The sequence below is a fragment of the Nycticebus coucang genome, chromosome 10 (genome assembly GCF_027406575.1).
Source record: "Nycticebus coucang isolate mNycCou1 chromosome 10, mNycCou1.pri, whole genome shotgun sequence".
Classification (NCBI taxonomy): Eukaryota; Metazoa; Chordata; class Mammalia; order Primates; family Lorisidae; genus Nycticebus; species Nycticebus coucang.
This window is the reverse complement of record NC_069789.1, coordinates 126966439-126986788: the sequence shown is the minus strand read 5'-3', so window position 1 is coordinate 126986788 and position 20350 is coordinate 126966439. Positions and strand designations below refer to the sequence as shown.

At 45.6% G+C, this 20350-nt stretch overlaps 1 protein-coding gene across 1 annotated transcript; it reads left to right on the top strand.

Moving 5' to 3' along the window:
- Positions 1-18369: 18369 nt before the first annotated feature.
- Positions 18370-20110, top strand: FFAR2 (free fatty acid receptor 2). Its single transcript, XM_053606811.1, has one exon. It carries the CDS (start codon positions 18425-18427, stop codon positions 19415-19417), a length of 993 nt encoding a protein of 330 aa, XP_053462786.1. The 5' UTR covers positions 18370-18424; the 3' UTR covers positions 19418-20110.
- The last annotated feature ends 240 nt before the right edge of the window (positions 20111-20350 follow it).

Below are 20350 nucleotides of genomic sequence, written 5' to 3'. Positions count from 1 at the left end.
CACATTTTTCTCATCTGCCCATGGAACATACTCCAAAGTTGATCACATCCTAGGTCACAAGTCTAACCTCAGCAAATTTAAAAGAATAGAAATTATTCCTTGCATCTTCTCGGACCATCATGGAATAAAAGTTGAACACAGTAACAACAGGAATCTGCATACTCACACAAAAACATGGAAACTAAACAACCTTCTGCTGAATGATAGTTGGTTCATAGATGAGATTAAGAAGGAAATTACCAAATTCTTGGAACAAAATGATAATGAAGACATGAATTATCAGAACCTCTGGGATACTGCAAAGGCAGTCCTAAGAGGGAAATTTATAGCACTGCAAGCCTTCCTCAAAAGAACGGGAGGAGAGGAAGTTAACAACTTAATGGGACATCTCAAGGAACTGGAAAAGGAAGAACATTCCAATCCCAAACCCAGCAGAAGAAAAGAAATAACCAAAATTAGAGCAGAATTAAATGGAATTGAAAACAAAAGGATTATACAACAGGTCAATAAATCAAAAGGTTTGTTTTTTGAAAAGTTCAACAAAATAGATAAACCTTTGGCTAATCCAACCAGGAAGAAAAGAGTAAAATCTCTAATTTCATCAATCAGATGAAAAGACAAAATAACAACAGATTCCTCAGAAATTCAAAAAATCCTTAATGAATATTACAAGAAACTCTATTCTCAGAAATACAAAAATCTGAAGGAACTAGACCAATACTTGGAAGCATGCCACCTTCCTAGACTTAGCCAGAACGAGTGGAAATGTTGAACCTTTCTATGTCAGGCTCTGAAATACCATCAACTATACAAAATCTCCCTAAAAAGAAAAGCCCAGAACCAGATGGCTTCACATCAGAATTCTACCAAACCTTTAAAGAGGAACTAGTACCTGTATTACTCAACCTTTTCCAAAATATAGAAAAAGAAGGCATACTACCCAACACATTCTATGAAGCAAACATCACCTTGATCCCCAAACCAGAAAAAGACCCAACAAGAAAAGAAAATTATAGACGAATATCACTAATGAATATTGATGCAAAAATATTCAATAGATCCTAGCAAACAGAATCCAGCAACACATCAAACAAATTATATACCATGACCGGGTGAGTTTTATCCCAGGGTTTCAAGGCTGGTTCAATATACATAAATCTATAAATATAATTCATCACATAAACAAATTAAAAAACAAAGACCATATGAATCAGTTGATGCAGAAAAAGCTTTTGATAATATCCAGCATCCTTTCATGATCAGACACTTAAGAAAATTGGTATAGAAGGGATATTTCTTAAACTATTAGAGGCCATCTACAGCAAACCCACAGCCAATATCATATTGAATGAAGTTAAAGTGAAATCATTTCCACTCAGATCAGGAACCAGGCAAGGTAGCCCATTGTCTCCACTGCTTTTTAACATTGTAATGGAAGTCTTAGCCATTGCAATTAGGCAAGAAAAGGTGATCAAGGGTATCTATATAGGGTCAGAAGAGATCAAACTTTCACTCTTCACAGATGATATGATTGTATATCTGGAAAACACTAGGGAGTCTACTACAAAACTCTTAGAAGTGATCAAGAAATACAGCAGCATCTCAGGTTATAAAATCAACACTCATAAATCTGTAACCTTTATATATACCAACAATAGTCAAGCTGAAAAACAGTCAAGGACTCTATTCCTTTCATAGTAGTGCCAAAGAAGATGAAATATTTGGGAGTTTACCTAACAAAAGACGTGAAAGATCTTTACAAAGAGAACTATGAAACTCTAAGAAAAGAAATAGCTGAAGATGTTAACAAATGGAAAAATACACCATGCTCATGGCTGGGAAGAATTAACATTGTTAAAAAGTCCATACTACCCAAAGCAATATACAATATTAATGCAATCCCTATTAAAGCTCTACTGTCATACTTTAAAGATCTCAAAAAAATAATACTTTGTTTTATATGGAATCAGAAAAAACCTCAAATAGCCAAGACATTACTCAGAAATAAAAACAAAGCAGGAGGAATCATGCTACCAGTCTTCAGGCTATACTATAAATCGATAGTGATCAAAACAGCTTGGCACTGGCACAAAAACAGAGAGGTAGATGTCTGGAACAGAATAGAGAACCAAGAGATGAACCCAGCTACTTACCGTTATTTGATCTTTGACAAGCCAATTAAAAACATTCAGTGGGTAAAAGATTCCCTATTTAACAAATGGTGCTGGGTGAACTGGCTGCTGAGCTGTAGAAGACTGAAACTGGACCCACACCTTTCACCATTAACTAAGATAGACTCTCACTGGATTAAAATTTAAACTTAAGACATGAAACTATAAAAATACTAGAAGAAAGTGCAGGGAAAACTCTTGAAGAAATCGGCCTGGGTGAATATTTTATGAGGAGGACCCCCCAGGCAACTGAAGTAGTATCAAAAACCATGGAATATTATGCAGCCTTAAAGAAAGATGGAGACTTTACCTCTTTCATGTTTACATGGATGGAGCTGGAACATATTCTTCTTAGTAAAGTATCTCAAGAATGGAAGAAAAAGTATCCAATGTACTCAACCCTACTATGAAACTAATTTATGGCTTTCATATGAAAGCTATAACCCAGTTATAACCTAAGAATATGGGGAAGGGGGAGAGTGAGGGGAGGGAGGGGGGAAGATGGACAGAGGGAGGGTGATTGGTGGGATTACACCTGCAGTGCATCTTACAAAGGTACATGTAAAACTTAGTAAATGTAGAATAAAAATGTCTTAACACAATCACTAAGAAAATGCCAGGAAGGCTACATTAACCAGTGTGATGAAAATGTGTCAAACGGACTATAAAACAAGTGTATGGTGCCCCATGATAGCATTAATGTACACAGCTATGATTTAATAATAATAAAAAAAATACATTACTGGGACCTGATCAAACTAAAAAGCTTCTGCACAGCCAAGAACACAGTAAGTAAAGCAAGCAGACAGCCCTCAGAATGGGAGAAGATTTTTGCAGGTTATATCTCCGACAAAGTTTTAATAACCAGAATCCACAGAGAACTCAAACGTATTAGCAAGAAGAGAACATGTGATCCCATCTCAGGGTGGGGAAGGGACTTAAAGAGAAACTTTTCTGAAGAAGACAGGTGCACAGCCTACAGACATATGAAAAAATGCTCCTCATCCTTAATCATCAAGGAAATGTAAATCAAAACTACTTTGAGATATCATCTAACTCCAGTAAAATTAGCCCACATCACAAAATCCCAAAACCAGAGATGTGGCGTGGATGTGGAGAAAAGGGAACACTTCTAAACGGCTGGTGGGAATGCAAACCACCACGTACCTTTTGGAAAGATGTTTGGAGAATACTTAGAGATCTAAAAATAGACCTGCCATTCTAGCCTACAATTCCTCTACTAGGTATATATCCAGAAGACCAAAAATCACATTATAACAATGATATTTGTACCAGAATGTTATTGCAGCCCAATTCATAATTGCTAAGTCATGAAGAAGCCCATGTGCCCATTGACCCATGAATGGATTAATTAATTGTGGTATATGTACACCATGGAATATTATGTAGCCTTAAAGAAAGATGGAGACTTCACCTCTTACATGTTTACATGGATGGAGCTGGAACATATTCTTCTTAGCAAAGTATCTCAAGAATGGAAGAAAAAGTATCCAATGTACTCAGCCTTACTATGAAACCAATTTATAGCTTTAATGTGAAAGCTGTAACCCAATTATAGCCCAAGAAGCATGGGAGAGGGAGGGGAGGGGAGAGAATAGGGGAAGGGAGGGCTATTGGTGGGACCACACCTATGGTGCATCTTACAAGGGTACCTGGGAAATTTACTAAGTGTAGAATAATGTCTTAACACAATAACTAAGAAAATTCCGCAAAGGCTATGTTAACCAGTGTGATGAAAATATTTCAAATTGTATATAAAACCAGCACATTGTACCCCATGATTGCATTAATGTACACAGCTATGATTTAATAAAAAAAATCAACACATTGTACCCCACGTATACATAAATGTATTCATGATCTTTGTGTAAATGACTTATTAAAAGGGAAAAAAGAAAAGGCCACTCAATCTTGCTAGTCCTGACCTCCATTGCCAACACTCTGCTACTAAAACATCCTCCCTCTAGGCCCAGGGACTACTTCAGAAGAGGTGGGCATGTGGGATTACAAGGGCTGGTGTTGAGAGATGGGATTAGTTCATACTCTCCAGATCAAAGCTGGGCACTAAACAACTACTAAATGAGAGACTTTGCCTCTCAGGCATGGCGTCTGAACATCTAACCCAACTTTAAAGAACTTCCTGCTTCCCATGGACTTAGAGCTTCCTGGGGATAGTTGTTCCCAATTATGGTGTTTACGCAAATAGACATACAATAAGAAATTTATAGGCCATTTTAGGACAAATTACTAAAGTGTTATATTGTGATACAACAAAAATCTCTAAATTCCAAATTCCTTAACTTAAATGGTTAACAGTGCTTCTGTTTTGCACAACAAATTGCCACAAGTCTGTAACTAAACTCAAGAATACAGTAGCTCAACACTTACAAATTAATTTTGTAACCTTAGTTTTTTACTCTTATGCTACCTGTAAGGTTTTAAGGGGTTGACAGATGCCTTTCCAACCTCTAGCCCTGTCTAGCCTAGAACATTTAAATGGCTGTAAGACTTTTTGGCTTATAAGTCCCCTTGGCCACAAGGGTCCCACTGAGGCCTAGGTGGACCTGGGGCAGGTAGCCACACCACACTGGCAACACTGGGATAAAGTAAAAATCCCCCCATTGATGCTGCCTCTGGTAGATCTTGGCCAAAAGAGAGGCAGGTTGTGAACCAAAATAAAATCCTAGCCCTGACTAGGCTGGCTAGTCAGCCCTGGCTGGCTGACTGTATCCCTTCTTGGCCAGCAGGACCCCAGAAATACCCTAAAACTAAGTTGCAGGCCACAAGCAATGAGCTCAGACATGCCTCCTCATGGAGATAACTCTTCTATAACTCATTAGCAGGCCTAACACTATGCAAGATAAAGCTTGAACCACACCTACAAATCCTCAATTTACTTAACAGATGACTTGAGTCTGGGTATATGTCCAGAAAAGGTCTGGTGGCTTGTCTCTAATCAATAGAATTCCTTATCTTAAGACACTCCAAGCCTTTAGACAAAGCTTTATTTTGTTAACCAATTACAAACTGAAGATTCTTTAAACCCACCTATATCCTATAATGCCCTGCTTCGAGATGTCCTGCCTCTTTGTGCCAAACAAATGGTCATCCTTCCACGGATTGTTTTATGACTTTATGTGTAATTCCTGTGTCGCTGAAATACACAAAACCAAACTGTAACCCAACCACGGTGAGACCACTTCAGGGTTTCTTGGGTGTGGCTCCCTGGGTCACATCTATTCAGCTCAGAATAGACCTCTTTCAATTATTTTATATTAGTTGGGTTCTTTTCCACTGACAAGCCCTACCCAGGCCAGAGGCATGTCTCTGCTCATCTGATCCTTTACCCCAGCAGTTGTAAAAGACATGTTGAGACACTGGCATGTGGCAACCAGAAGCAAGAAATGCAGGTCCGTGGTTCTCAGTAATGTTGAAAGGACCAGGCTTTGTTAGTTAAACAAAGAAGTGAGTTGGTTGATACAATTATGCTTCGTAGAAGCCAGAAGGGCTGACGTCACAGGGCAGGGTGGGAACTGCAAACCACGTGAGTGAGGCGGGTCCTGACGCAGAGCTCCTCCCTCTGTGCTCAGTAACACGTCCTTGCCCTCTCTCAGCCTCTGTGGCTCAAGCAGGGATGACCTCAGCCTGGACTACACTGGAGGCATGTGTGGCCCACCAAGCCACCCAGAGGTAGCAGGCCAGCCTGGGACCCGAGGCCAGCAGACACCCTCTCTGCATAGGTTTTAATCCTAAACTGCCAAAGGCCACAGTGTGAAACAATCTGGCTGAGAGAATGGCCATCAAATCCTCTTCCCTCCAAGTTCCCCCTCCTCAGGAGAGCTCAAGAGGCATCTGCAAGAGGAAGACGTGGCCGGGCATCAGGGCCTCTTGCAGACACCTGTTGCCTCATCTCTGTGTGTGGAGGGCACTTCTGAAGCTTCAAAAACATGTAAGAATGGTTCTTGTCCAGGGAGGGCACAGTAGCAAGTCTGCGGGGGATGGGAGAGGAATGAGGGAGGATTAGGAGTGAGAAAGACATAGGATGGGAAATCTAACGCCCAGAATCTTCACCCTGGTTAAGCAACTGCACTAAGGGAGTGGAAAAGGAGGCGCTAACTGGTGTTTCAAAGAAGCAAATCATAGATGCTAAGTAGGGTTAAACTGGGGGGGAAAGGCACAGAGCATCAGGGAGGTACCGCTCCCTGATTTTTCTCAACCCAAGCAGAGCATTCTCAGAGAGCCTCGCTTCCTCTCCTCATTTCTCATCTGCTCTGCCAAGCCTGGCAGCCTCACCCATGTCCTCAGCCGAATGCCACCAGAGGGGCCACTTCTGCCCTCAAGGCAGCCAAAGGCCCTAGCTTACCTCTGATGCCTCTGGGAAAAGGAAAACTCTGCCTGTGCCCAGCCCTGCCTCTTCTCCGCTGCAGGGTCGGCTGTGGTCTTGCCCAGCTTGGCACTGAGGGACACAGCAGTGAGGCTCTCCCTCCCTGCATCATCTGGGAGGCCGCTGCACTGGCGGGTAGCATCCCAGCTTCCATCCCACAGCTCTATGGCTGACTGAGTTTTAAAACTGGAAAATGAATGGCACTGTGTCAAAGGAAATACAAAGAAGAGCAATCTAAATTTTGCCCAATTATAGCTGGCTGGGTGCTGCCTGGTAGACTGCTCATCTGTAATTTTGCATTTCTAAGACGAAACTGACACTGCTATTGGAACTTGGCTTGAGTTATGTTTATCCAACCCCCAGAGCAAGCCCAGGGGTCACAGAACCAGACAACAGCCTGGCTGGTTGCCCTGCTCTTGTGTTGCATTTTTTCCCATCTGCTGAGGTTCTCCCGGAGAGCAGGCCGGACCAAATGCTGCAAGCAGGGATGTGGTGGTCCTCGGGTCCACGGCAGGCCTTTGGGGAGGCAATGCAAAAGCTGTAGAATTGGGGGAGAGGGTACCTGCAAAAGATTCAGACATATAATTTGTGGAGTTGAAGCTCACTCTTCTTAGTAAAGCATCACAAGAATGGAAAAGCAAGTATCCAGTGTACTCAATACTAATATGAAGCCAGTAGATGAACTAACGGAAAAACTCCTTTCAATTCAAGTTGGGGGAGCGGAGGAGGGTGGGCAGAGAGGAGAGGAGGGAGGGGGAATCGGTGTGCTCCCACCTAATGGGCGCAAGGCAAGGATACACCTCCTGGGTGCGGGACACAGCTACAACGGAGACTTTACCTAACAAATGCAAACGTTGTATCCTAATCATTTGTATCCTCATTTTAATCTGAGAAAAAAAACCCAGGAGTATAATTGGTAAGATACAACTGGTTTCTTCATTTAGTTAAAAAGCCTGATTTGTGACAGCACTTTGCACACAGACTTCTTTGCAGCCAAGTGTAACCACTTGACTAAGTTTTGACCAATGAGTTACTAGCAGAAGTGTCACGCGGAACTTCTGAGAAGTCTCTTAAATTGAGAAGCGGGGAACGCTTCTCCTTTCCTTCCATTCTGCTGCCAGGAACACAGACGTGGTAGCCAGAGCTCCAGCTCCCATACTGAACTGACCACGAGGACAAGGGCACCCCTAGGATTGGCAGGGCAGCTGGCTGGGAGGAGGGGTCCCTGAAATCTCCCTTTGAGCTAGCTTAACTTTCCTAACTTAGCCCGCCTCTACTGCTGAATCCCCACGCAGCTGGAAGGTCCATGAGGAGTTCAGCCTGCCTGCCTCCCACACCCGAGCTCTTATTTCTGTTTCACAATCAAATCCAGATCCCTAGAAACATTCATGGAAACCGTAGACAGTAAACAATGCAGTAAACTCAGGAGAGAGAAACAGTAAACGGTATGTCCCTCTGTTCCCTGTGTATCCAAAATGTTTAGCGACAGAGAGGGAGGACTGGTGAGAAGTCACAACATCATGGATCTGGGGTCAGAGTAGGGACAAGAACCTGTGAAAGGCTGAGAGGTCTTGCTCTTGGGAGTCCAGGACTGAAGGTCATTCCTTCAAGACATGTTCTCACACCCGTGCCTGGCCCCCATGTCCTCCTATTGGATCTACAGAACTTCCAGTGGCTGCCAGGGAGGCTGGGTCTAACTTAGACCCTCACAGTACAGTGGGGAGCACAATGAGGCAGGGAAGACCCTGAACTCTACGCCCAGACAGCCTCCACGTTCAGAGTCCAGTTACTCCATTTACCAGATATTTTGCATTACTAGGCAAATTCCTGAGTGTGTCTCCACCTCAGGGTCCTCATCTGTAAAAGGGATGAGTGTGCTTCTCTCCAAGAATGTTTTAAGGGTTAAGTGAGTTCGTCTTTACAAAGCTCTTCACACTGGGCCTGACCCACAGTAGCACAGAAGGGGCAGTCAGCGTTGTCTGCTACATCTGTTGTGTCGAATTGCCTCCAACTTGGTGCGTAAAACAACAGAACTTTATTCTCTCACAGTACTGAAGACCAGAAGTCTAAAATCGGTATCTCTGGGCTGAAATCAGGGTGGAGAGTCTCCCAGTTTCCCCCACTCTCTTCTCCAGGCAGGTAGCTGCATGTTTTCCCTGCAGGCTTGAACCCAAGCCAGGGCCTTGAACTTCTCCAGGCACTGATGAAGGTGTTCAGGTTGTTGTCTGAAACCCTGGCAGGGGTCCTCAAACTTTTTAAACAGGGAGCCACCCAGTTCACTGTCCCTCAGACCGTTGGAGAGCCGGGCTATAGTTTAAAAAAAAAAAAAAACAATGAACAAATTCCTATGCACACTGCACATATCTTATTTTGAAGTAAAAAAACAAAACGGGAACAAATACAATCACACCGCCTCATGTGACCCGCGGGCCGCAGTTTGAGGACCCCTGCCTGAAAGAAACCAGTCCTGGCTCTGAGCCACATTCCTTGAGGCCTCCTACAAACCCTGCCCAGAGGCGGCCTGGTGGACACTCTTAGGCAGAACATCCCTTTCTCTGGCTGTCCACCTTGGGGGTGCTGCAGCTCCCCCTGTGAGTTAGTTCCCTAATGAAGGCTTTGGGCCCATCACCCTGGGGCTTAGTGCTTCTTTCTCTGGAAACCCAGCTGGCCCCTTCTCGGTGGTCTGGGGAACTCGCTTGTGGAAATTCCCTTGCTGCTGCTTGTGAAGCTGCTCCAGCCTGGGTTCAACTGGGACAGGACACACAGTCTCAGCAGCATCACGCTTCTTCTGGAGACTCAAGGAAAATCCAGCCTCTTCCGGTGGCTACCGGCGCTCCTCGGTCTGTGAGCACACCATTCCTGCTCCTGTCTGTCTGAAGTCTCCTGAAGGAGACTTAATCATACCTGCAAAGTCCTTTTTTACCACGTTAAGTAACACTCGCAGGTTGTAGATATTAGGACGTGGGTATCTTTTGGGGACACCATTATTCAGCCACAACAGCTGGTATTATCAACCAGGAATGACGTCTGATTAATAGGAAGCAGGTGGACAGAGACTGAAGGAAGAAAAGGCCCCTGCAGAGGGGGCTGGGGCATGGTCCCAGCACTGGCTGGTAACAGCCTAGGGATGCCACTATAGAGGCCAACAGAGAAGGGGTCTGAAGAGTCCTCATAAGACACTCACCTTGAGATCTTCCTTCATTTTTCTCTTCTTTAGCAGTGTGCCAGCCCTGGGGATGGGACCCAGCAGTTCTCAACCTTGTGGGTCGCGACCCCTTTTTAACAATGAAAATACACTTCGGCATTAGGAAGGTGGAGAATCACTAGAAAGTCTACAAAAGTGAAAGATGCCACTTTTGGAGCAGCAGAGGCGAGACTGGACAAGTGGCAACTAAAAGAGATGAGGCCGAGGCAGGTGAGTTCTTGAGCCCAGGAGTTCAAGACCAGCCTTAGCAGGAGAGAGACCCTATCTCGATTAAAAATAAAAAAAAATAGTCAGACATTGTGGTGTACACGCTTAGTCCCAGCTACCTAGGAGGCTGAGGCAAGAGGATCACTTGAGTCCAAGAGTTTGAGGTTGCTGCGAGCTGTGATGCCACAGCACTCTACCCAGAGGGATAGAGTGAGACTCCATCTCAAAATGAATAAATAAACAAACAACATATAAATGAGGAGATGCCAATGAGGAGGGTGCAAACTGCCACCTTCCCAGTAGAGTAAGTTCCCCTGTAAGGCCACTGCACGGGCTCAAAAGGGCAATACCCAGATGGAAGGAGGGTGAACTGTATTTGCACAGAAGAGCCATGAAATCTCCAAGACTGTTTGAATCTACCAGTCTTGAGACATCTTCCTTCTGATTCCCTCTAGCATCCTGTAGTTTATTTATTGCTGTTTAAAGTCATGTCTCCCAAATCCCAACTAATTCTCCCTAATCAATGCCATCACCAATGTGCCCACCCCCTCTAGCGGCTTCCAGCTTCGTCCCTCTGGAGGCCACACAGCAGCTGTCTTGATTTTCTAAAGTCGCACATCTCATCATGTTGTTCTCCTTTTATGGCCCTACGTGACTTCCCACCGCTTAAGAAAGGACCCCCAACTTGTCACTGTGAACAGTCAGGCCCTGGAGAACCTCCTCCCCTTCCGTGACCACCCTGGCCTTTCTGTTCCCCCCACACAAGGACGCATTCTGCCTCGCACTTGCCAGTCCCTCTGCCTTGACTGCTCTTCTGCAGGAATCCTGTATAGCCCATTCTCAGAATTCAGCTCAACTCCTCAGGAGACAGTTCCTAGTAATCTCAGAGATGGCTTCTGTGACTCCTCTGACTAAGGAAGCCCCCACCACACCCTGGTCACTCTCTCCACCATCCCATCACCCGCTTCATTTCCTCCATAATGTCTGTCACTGCTTAATTACTCCCGTCTTCAGATTTGCTTTATTGTCCACCTTCCTCCAGTAAAATGTACAAAAAGTGCTTTGAAGGGTAGACTGGACACTGGCACAGCCTGTAGGGGCATAGCCTCCCAAGGGGGTTACTTTGAAGGTGACCATGGCAATATTCACCAGTGAGTTATGGAGCACTTTTTCTAGGATGAGTTCCCAAACTTAATTGCCCAACCTCATCACCTCTATAAGTGTGAGATCACATCTATGTTTTTTTTAACCCTGATGTCTCCAATGCTTGGCACAGATCCTGGGACTTCATACATTTGTTGAATGAAGGAGTGAAACTACAGCTCTTTACTTATTCTTAGTGCCATTACTGCTAAAATCCTTGGCTGTTCTTTGTTTTAGAATGTTTTATATCTTTTCCTAACTCACATTTGCCAAGGAGGATCTATACAATAAAGGTATGTTAGCCTGATTGCCAATACTGACCATGCGGAAAATTCCCTGTGGCTTTTGCCAGGAGTGCCTTAATCCACGAGAGAGTTTTAGATTGATTACTGGCTGGGATCTCTTATCAGGTCCTGGAGGAAGATAAATAAGGCATCTGAGGACAAACATCTCTGAGCCTTTAAAAACTGACTTCTTTCCTAATTTATCCATGTATCCAGCCACTTATCTTACAGGAAATTGTTATCAAGTCCCTAATATGTGCCAGGCTCCATGCCAAGCTCTAGGTTTATAATAGTATACAAAAAACCCCAGGTTCCCTGCCCTCATCCAGGGAGAAGGACTCCATGTCCCTCCTCCTGATGCAAACCCTCACACTAAACAATGGGATAAACTGAGATGTGTGGCAGAGGAAGGGACAGTAAAAGATGCTATGAGAGCAAAAAAGGGAAAATAAAATTTAAAAAAAAACTTAAGTTTGCTGTAGCCTCCAAAATACTTCGTAATCAACTTAAGAAAGGCATGCAAAACCTCTTTGCTGAAAACTAGAAAGTATTGCTGAGAGAAATTACAGATCTATGTAAATAGAGAGCCATGTCATATTCACACACTGCAAGGTTCAATATTGCGCCTGTGTCGATGGGCCCAACTTGACCCACGGATTCAATGTGATCCCAACCAAAATTCCAGCTGGATTCTTTGTAGAAATTGATTTTAATGTCTATATAGAAATGCGAACAATCTAGAATAGCCAAGGCAACTTTGGAAAAGAAGAACAAAGTTGGAGGATTGACTCTGTCACAGTTCAAGATTTACTATAAAAACATAGTAATCAAGACTGTGAAAAAGGTGAAGGGCAAGAATAAAGATCCCTAAAGAACAGAGGCCAGAAACAGGCATTCAATTTTCAGTAAAGGTTCAGTAAAAACTGAACCAATTCAACAGAGAAGGAAAAGTCCAGAACAACTGGGTAAGTAGGGAATGGTTTCTTAGGATATAAAAGTACAAACCATAAAAGAAAAACCAGATAAATTGGTTTATCAAAATTTAAAACTTTTGTTCTTAAAGACACAATTAAGAAAATGAAAATTCAGCATCAGATGCGGTGGCTCACACCTGTAATCCCAGCACTCTGGGAGGCTGAGGCAGGTGGATTGCCTGAGCTCACGAGTTCGAGACCACTCTGAGTCAGAGCAAGACGCCGTCTCTAAAAATAGCCCTGCATGGTGGCGGGCACCTGTAGTCCCAGCTACTTGGGAGGCTGAGGCAAGAGAATCACTTAAGCCCAAGAGTTTGAGGTTGCTGTGAGCTGAGACACCATGGCACTCTACTGAAGATGTAAAGTGAGACTCTGTCTCAAAAAAAAAAAAAGAAAAAAGGAAATGAAAATTCAGTCATAGAATGAGATAAAATATTTGTGATACATACAGATGGCAAAGGATTAGTGCCCAGGATATAATAAGGAACCCTCCAAGCGTGTTAGTATGAAAATAGGCCAGGCACAGTAGCTCAAACCTGTAATCTCAGTACTTTGGGAGGCCAAGGCAAGAGAATCACTTGAGCCCAGGTATTTGACACCATAAGGGCACTGTAGAGACTCAGTCTCTACAAAAACTAGAAAAACTAGCCAGGCACTGTGGCATGCTCCTATAGTCTTAACCACTTGGGAAACTGAGGTGGAAGAATTGCTCGAGCCCAAGAGTTTGAGCCTGCAGTGAGCTTTCGCCACACCATTATATCTCTAATATTAATAATAATATTTCATAACATGAAAATAATCTATCTTTGAAGTGGGCAAAATATATGAACACAAAAGAAGATATGCAGATGGCTAGTAAGTACTTGAAAAGATGCTCGACCTCAACAGTTGTCAGGGAGATGCAAAGTAAAACCATAGTGAGAAACCATAATTAAAATGACTAAAATTTAAGACTACCAAATACCAAGTGTTAGCAAGGATGTGGAGCCACTGAATGCTCGTACATTGCCAGTGGGGATGCATAGTAGTATAGCTATTTTGGAAAACTGCCAGTTTCTTAAAAAGCTAAACAAAAAGTGTGTCATACAAACTGGCCAATACACTCCTAGGTATTTGCCCAAGAAAACTGAAAACATGTGCATGCAAAGATCTAACCAAGAGGCTCGGCGCCTGTTCACCAGCCACATACACGGGAGCTGGCAGGTTCGAATCCAGCCCGAGCCTGCCAAACAACAACAACAACTACTACAACAAAATAGCCGGGCATTGTGGTGGGCACCTATAGTCCCAGCTATTTGGAAGGCTGAGGCAAGAGAATCACTTAAGCCCAAGAATTTGAGGTTGCTGTGAGCTGTGACGTCACGGCACTCTACCCAGAGTGGACAGCTAAGACTCGGTCTCCAAAAACCTAACAAAGAATGTTCACAGTGGCCTTATTCATACTAGTCAAAAACTAAAAACTAAAAACTCCAAATGTCCATCAACAGACAAATGAATAAATAGAAAATGAAATATCCATAAAACGGAATACTATAGTACAGAAATGTAAAAAATGCTGTAGGGGCTCAGCGCCTGTGACTCAAGCAGCTACGGCACCAGCCACATACACCTGAGCTGGCAGGTTCGAATCCAGCCTGGACTGGCCATACAACAATGACAGCTGCAACCAAAAAATAGCCAGGTGTTGTGGCGGGCACCTGTACTCCCAGCTATTTGGGAGGTGGAGGCAGGAGAATCACTTGAGCCCAGGAGTTGGAGGTTGCTGTGAGCTGTGATGCCACTGCACTGTCTACCCAGGGCGACAGCTTGAGGCTCTGTCTCAAAAAAAAAAAAGAGAGATGCTGTAGGAACCTGTAAGAGAGAATCTATCTCAGCCTAGGCAATCAGGAAAGCAAATAGCTATCTGAAAGAAGTAAAGGAATGAGCTGGGAAGGTGGGAGCAGGCAATGAGAAATGAGCGTTTTAGGCAGAGACTGGTTCAAAGGCCCTGTGGCAGGAGGAAACTCGGCACTTTTACAGGAATGAAAAATGGCCTTACTTGAACAGTAAAGAGAAAGAACAGTGATATGAGCTAAGACTGGAAGCTGGCAAGAGCCATGTCGGGCAGGCCTTGCCAAGGACTTGGACATATATCCTAAAGTAATGAGAAATCCCTGGAAGGGTTTTAAACAAGAGGATGGTATAACAGGATTGATTTCTTTTTTTTTTTTTTTTTTGCAGTTTTTGGCCGAGGCTGGGTTTGAACCCCCGTGTATAGGGCCGGTGCCCTATTCCTTGGAGGCACAGGTGCTGCCCACAGGATTGATATTTTTTAAAGATTCCAGTAACTACAGTATGGAGAACTGATGGTCAGAGGCATGAGCGGCTATAACGGGGCTAATCATGCCCCTGGAAAAATCTTGGTAACAGATGACAGTGGCTTGCACCAAGATAGGATGGTGACGATGTAGAGGGATGGATGGACTCATGGGGTATTTGGGAAGATGTTGAATTACCTTCTAGGGATAAGGAAGAAGATGATATTAAAGTTGACTCTAAGATTATGGTTCTGGGGATGGCACGGAAGACACCTATGGCCCCAAGACAGGAAAGGCTGGAGGAAGGCTGAGTTGGTTGGGGAAGATCTGAGGTTAGCTCTGGATAAACTGAGTCTTGAATTCCTGTGAAATATCCAAATGGCAGTGTCTACGAGGCAGATGCACGTGTGGATGTGAGGCTTACAGAAACCCAGAATGCAGGTTCCAAATCAGGGTCACGAAGATGGCAATCGGAGCTTGGAAACAGACGCAATAGCTTAGGATGAGAATAGGAAAGAACCTAGAACTAAGTTTTAAGAAACTCGACGTTCATGTGCAGGAAAAGATGAACTCATGATGGAAATTAAGAAGTGACCAAAGGAAAGGGAGGGAAACCAGAAGAGCGTAAAGCATCAGGATTTGTGGAAAGATGATGTTTCAAGAAGGGTGTGGAAACTGTGTTGAATACTAATAAAACAAGAAGAAAAACAAATCCACTAAATTTAGTAAAACAGTGAGAGCCCAGATTACAGCGGACTGAGCAGTGACTGAGAAATACAGAAGTGGGGAACGTGATTATACATCACTTCAGATAATGGGTCCAACTTCCTCTGACAAGCTGGTTTTAATGATGACTACAGGAAACTGAACTGGAAAGAAATTGTGCAAGATACTGCTTTGGTAAAAGCTTATCTCTTTGAATTCAGCCTGAGAGGTTGCATTTCTTCTTCCTGTGATAGAGGTGGGCGCCTGAATCATGAGTTCAAAAGTTTCTTTTATTATGTTACCATCTTAATTCCCATGAATGTGGAGGAGGGGGTTTAACTGAGGTATCTTCAACATAAGCATCTCATCACTGTGACAGAGAAAGGCCTGGGGAAGGACAGGCAGAGATAAGGAGGCTCGTTTCCCAGTGAGTTTCCGTTTTGCAATTAAATGCAGATCCCCGTGAATATTTATAGAAAATCATAAAAGCAAAATGAGCCAAATAAATTTGATGGCAAGCAACAGAGAACGGTCTCTTTCTGAGTTTCCCTGTTGATCTGGAAAGTGTACATGCATGCTGGGGAAGAACATAAACACATAAAACTCCACTGTTCTAGAAGAGAGTAGTGCTGAAGAGAAAGAAAGGGTAAATATCAAGATGTGTGGATCTAGGGTTCTAGGCCATAAAAAGGATGAATTAATGAATGAATAAGTGAGTGAATGAAAAAATAATAGGAAATAGGTATGTCCTAGGTAAAGAATGGGGATTACATGAGCAGGGACCAGGGTACAGGTGGCAAAACAGAGACCCATTCCCTAGCTCAAGAGGAAAATGGGCTCTCACTATCCTTATTTCCTTGGTAATTCAAAAGGTCTTTGAGGAGCTTCTAGGCTGGAGCTACTCAGCCAAGAGAGGGGGAAAACAGTGAAAAAAGAACAAGAGTGGTTCAGAGGTTGGGCCCAGCCGCCAGGGAGAGGGAATAGCTGGGGGAAGGAAGGAAGCCTGAGCACCATTCCCTTATAAAGAGCCAGGCGGACACCTGGGCTCAGGCCTTCTGAATTCCTGGTGCTTTCCCAGCAAGGATGGCATGTCTATGCCCTGAGCCTCTGGATATTTTACCATGTGGCTCACTCTCTATGAAGCCGTCCCACAGCCTTGAGAGGAAGGATTGAGTATGGGCATCCCTGCGTGCTAAGCACTGGCCTGTGTGCTCTATACGGACACAGCAGTCACTGAACCCTCACAGAAATCCTGGAATGTAAGTATTCCCACGCTTACCTGACTGAACTCAAGTTCAGAAAATTAGGCTCGGCGCCTGTAGTTCAGCAGCTAGGGTGCCAGCCACATACACCTGGCTACTGGGTTCAAACCCAGGCTAGGCCTGCCAAGCAACCAAAACAAATAGCTGGGCATTGTGGCAGGCACCTGTAGTCCCAGCTACTTGGGAGGCTGAGGTAAGAGAATCACTTAAACCCAAGAGTTTGAGGTTGCTGTGAGCTGTGACGCCACAGCACTATAGCGAGGGTGACATAATGAGACTCTGTCTCAAAAAAATATAGTTCAGAAAATTAATCTGCCTCAAGGTCACAGGGAAGGGACTTGGATTTAAGCCTACATTTGCGTGACTCTAAATTCCACATTACTTCCACCATAGCAAGTCCCAGGCTTGGGAAACCAATCTGTTTCAGCCGAGAGGAGCAAAATAAAGCTGTTACAAACCGAGGGCAAGAGACCAAGCAGGAAACCCCCTTTCTGAAAATGAGTAGAATTATAGAAGAAACTGCCTAGGAAAGAGAAGATAAAATAATCCGATTTGGGAAGGAAGAAAAATGCCTGGGATTAAAAAAAAAGGATTCCAGAATTAGGGACAGAAAAATCTGTGTTTGGAAGTCAAAGCAAGAAGCTCTAGAAGATGCCCAGGCCTTTACTGCGGGTCGGAGAGGAAACAGCGCTCAGTGACCGACCTGCCTCCCTCAGGTCACATGGCCTGTGCTGGTATAAGAGCTTTCTCAGCCAGGTTCCTCACCATTTTTTCCTGTGTGAAATAGAAGGAAACAGGGGCTAAAGCTCTGTTCCTCTTTCCTAGAAGCTTACAGACTTTTCTTCAGGACTAATCCCAAGGAGGCGTCTATCTGGAACCCAGACAAGGCAAGGCAGCCAGCTTAGTGCTCGGGAACAGAACTTGAGGGGAAGGTGCTGTTGGGCTGCTGGCAGGCGTCTGTCAGACACTGAATGTAAGGGTCATGCTCAGAGACAGGAGCTAGTGAGGGCCGCCAGGAAACCAACCCTAAAGAGAGGCTGGAGGGGAGAGACGGTGGGGCACCCACAAGGGCTACAAACCAAGTGGAAACAGAGTAACCCCTTTAAGAAAAGGAATTCTGTTTACGGTCAAGACACCAGGCTCAGGAGTTAGTGGAGGCCGGCGGGCTTTACTGAATCTCTCTAAAATCTCCTGGGGACAAGCCCCACTGGCTCACTCGCCTCTCCACTGCCCCTCTCTAGGCTTCCCCTGCTCCCCCTTTCAACAGAGCCCCAGAGTCCAGTGCTGGACAGAGGTGGACAAAGAGGAGGAGGATCCATATTATGCAACAGGAGAGCAAAGGGGGCAGGAAGACGGGCTGGGGCTGGGCACGTGGGTCCTCGCGGCCTGGTTATCCTGAGACGCACTTCGCAGCTCTGTGCCACGGGAACGCCTCCCTCTGTCAGGTCTCCACTGAGAAAGTTAGAAACTGATAACAGGAACTTCCTGTCTCTGAGAGGATGGAAGGAGAAAGGCTAGGGAAATCCGAGGGGGAATTCCCTTGGGAAGCTAAGGCTTGTTCTCCCCCAGAGACACATGACGGCAAACATAGTAACTACTGCTTATTATCCCGCCCAAGGCAAAGTCAATAATTACTCTGCGCAGTTCCAGCAGGTGATAGGAGCCTGCAGTGCTGGCAGCAGAAAGCACTGGCCGGGCAGGGGAGAGTTCCAGGGAGGATGTCCTGACTCAGGAGGGGTCCTGATCCTGCCCTTTCTCCCCCTCCTCCAGGATGCTGCCCTACTGGCTAAGCTCCTTGATCCTCACAGCCTACATTATCATCTTCCTCACTGGTCTCCCCGCCAACCTCCTGGCCCTGCGGGCCTTCGTGGGGCGCGTCCGCCAGCCGCAGCCGGCGCCGGTGCACGTCCTCCTGCTCAGCCTGACGCTGGCGGACCTCCTGCTGCTGCTGCTGCTGCCCTTCAAGATCATCGAGGCCGCCTACAACTTCTACTGGTATCTGCCTGAGATAGTCTGCGCCCTCACGGGTTTCGGCTTCTACAGCAGCATCTACTGCAGCACGTGGCTGCTGGCGGGCATCAGCGTGGAGCGCTACCTGGGAGTGGCGTTCCCCGTGCAGTACAAGCTCTCCCGCCGGCCTGTGTATGGGGTCATTGCTGCCCTGGTCGCCTGGATCATGTCCTTCGGCCACTGCAGCATCGTGATCATCGTGCAATACTTGAACTCAACCCAGCCGGTCAGAAGTGTCAACGACACTACCTGCTACGAGAACTTCACCCCGAGGCAGCTGGACGTGGTGCTGCCCGTGCGGCTGGAGCTGTGCCTGGTGCTTTTCCTCGTCCCCATGGCCGTGACCATCTTCTGCTACTGGCGCTTCGTGCGGATCATGCTCTCCCAGCCAAACGTGGGCGCCCAGAGGCGGCGCCGGGCTGTGGGGCTGGCTATCGTGACGCTCCTCAATTTCCTGGTGTGCTTCGGGCCTTACAACGTGTCCCACCTGGTGGGGTTTTACACGAAACAAAGCCCCTCGTGGCGGGCGGTGGCTGTGGTGTTCAGCTCCCTCAACGCCAGCCTGGACCCCGTGCTTTTCTACTTCTCTTCTTCAGTGGTGCGCAGAACCTTCGGGAAAGGGCTGCAGGTGCTGCGCAAGCAGGGCTCCTCCCTGCTGGGACGCAGAGGCAAAGAGTCTGCAGAGGTGACCAACGCAGACAGGGGTGTGAGTCAGACAGACGGGGTGCCCAGTTCGGACTTCACCACGGACTAGACCTGCTCTGGACCTTTGGGGGTGCTCTGCCCTGCACAGGGGTTGGGCAGCCTGGGAGAGGGGTGACATGAGGGTTCCTGTCCAGATTCAGGAATCCTCAAGCCCAGTCCATGACAGGGACTTTGAAAAAAACCCTCTCACCAGCCTGGTATCCCTTTCTGACTGAATTTTCCTTCCCGAAGGAGCTTAGCTCCATGTCATAAGAAGAAATAGCCAAGCAGAAAAGCACTGTTGGCTAGAGTTTCAGAAGCAACTTAGCTCACAGGAATTCAGTCCCCACAAGGTAGCCGGCATCTGGTGGTGACCAGGCTGAAGTAAAGAGTCCTAAAGTACTCCTGCTACAAGCGTAGAAGCAACCCCTGGACACTAGTGTCGCTGTTGGTGGCAGAAAGAAATCGGTGGGACCCAGATGGAAGAGCAATGCTAAATGAGGTCAAAGAGAGTTCACATGGTTCTGAGCCAGAGACCAGCAGGGAGGGCTCGTCCCAAACGCTGCAATCCAGGTTTGACCTGTTGCTTTTAAAGTGTGAGCCATTCATTTTCACGCATTATCTTGTTTCTCCTGTTAAATCAGGAACCACCTGAGGTCTGGGTCTCATCTCCTTCCTCCTGGCACCCCACACCGGCCAGGATTTGGCTTGGTATTCAGCAACCAGAGACTGATGCTGGCTAGCCCAGGGAAAAACAGCGCAGTCTGACAGATTGAAAATAAAGGTTATAAAATTCTGAAGTGTCCACAATTTTTGTTACACTTCTGCAAGCATAGGAGAGGGAAGTGCACTTGGCAGAAGAGGGGAAGGTGATGTATTTGAAACCACAGAAACATTTTAATGTGCAGATGTATTGTGGGAAAGCGTGTGCAGGTGCTGGTGGGATCCTGTGTAGGGTGGCTGGCCTCAGAAAGAGAAAGCTGGCTGCCTCCTGACTCTGTTA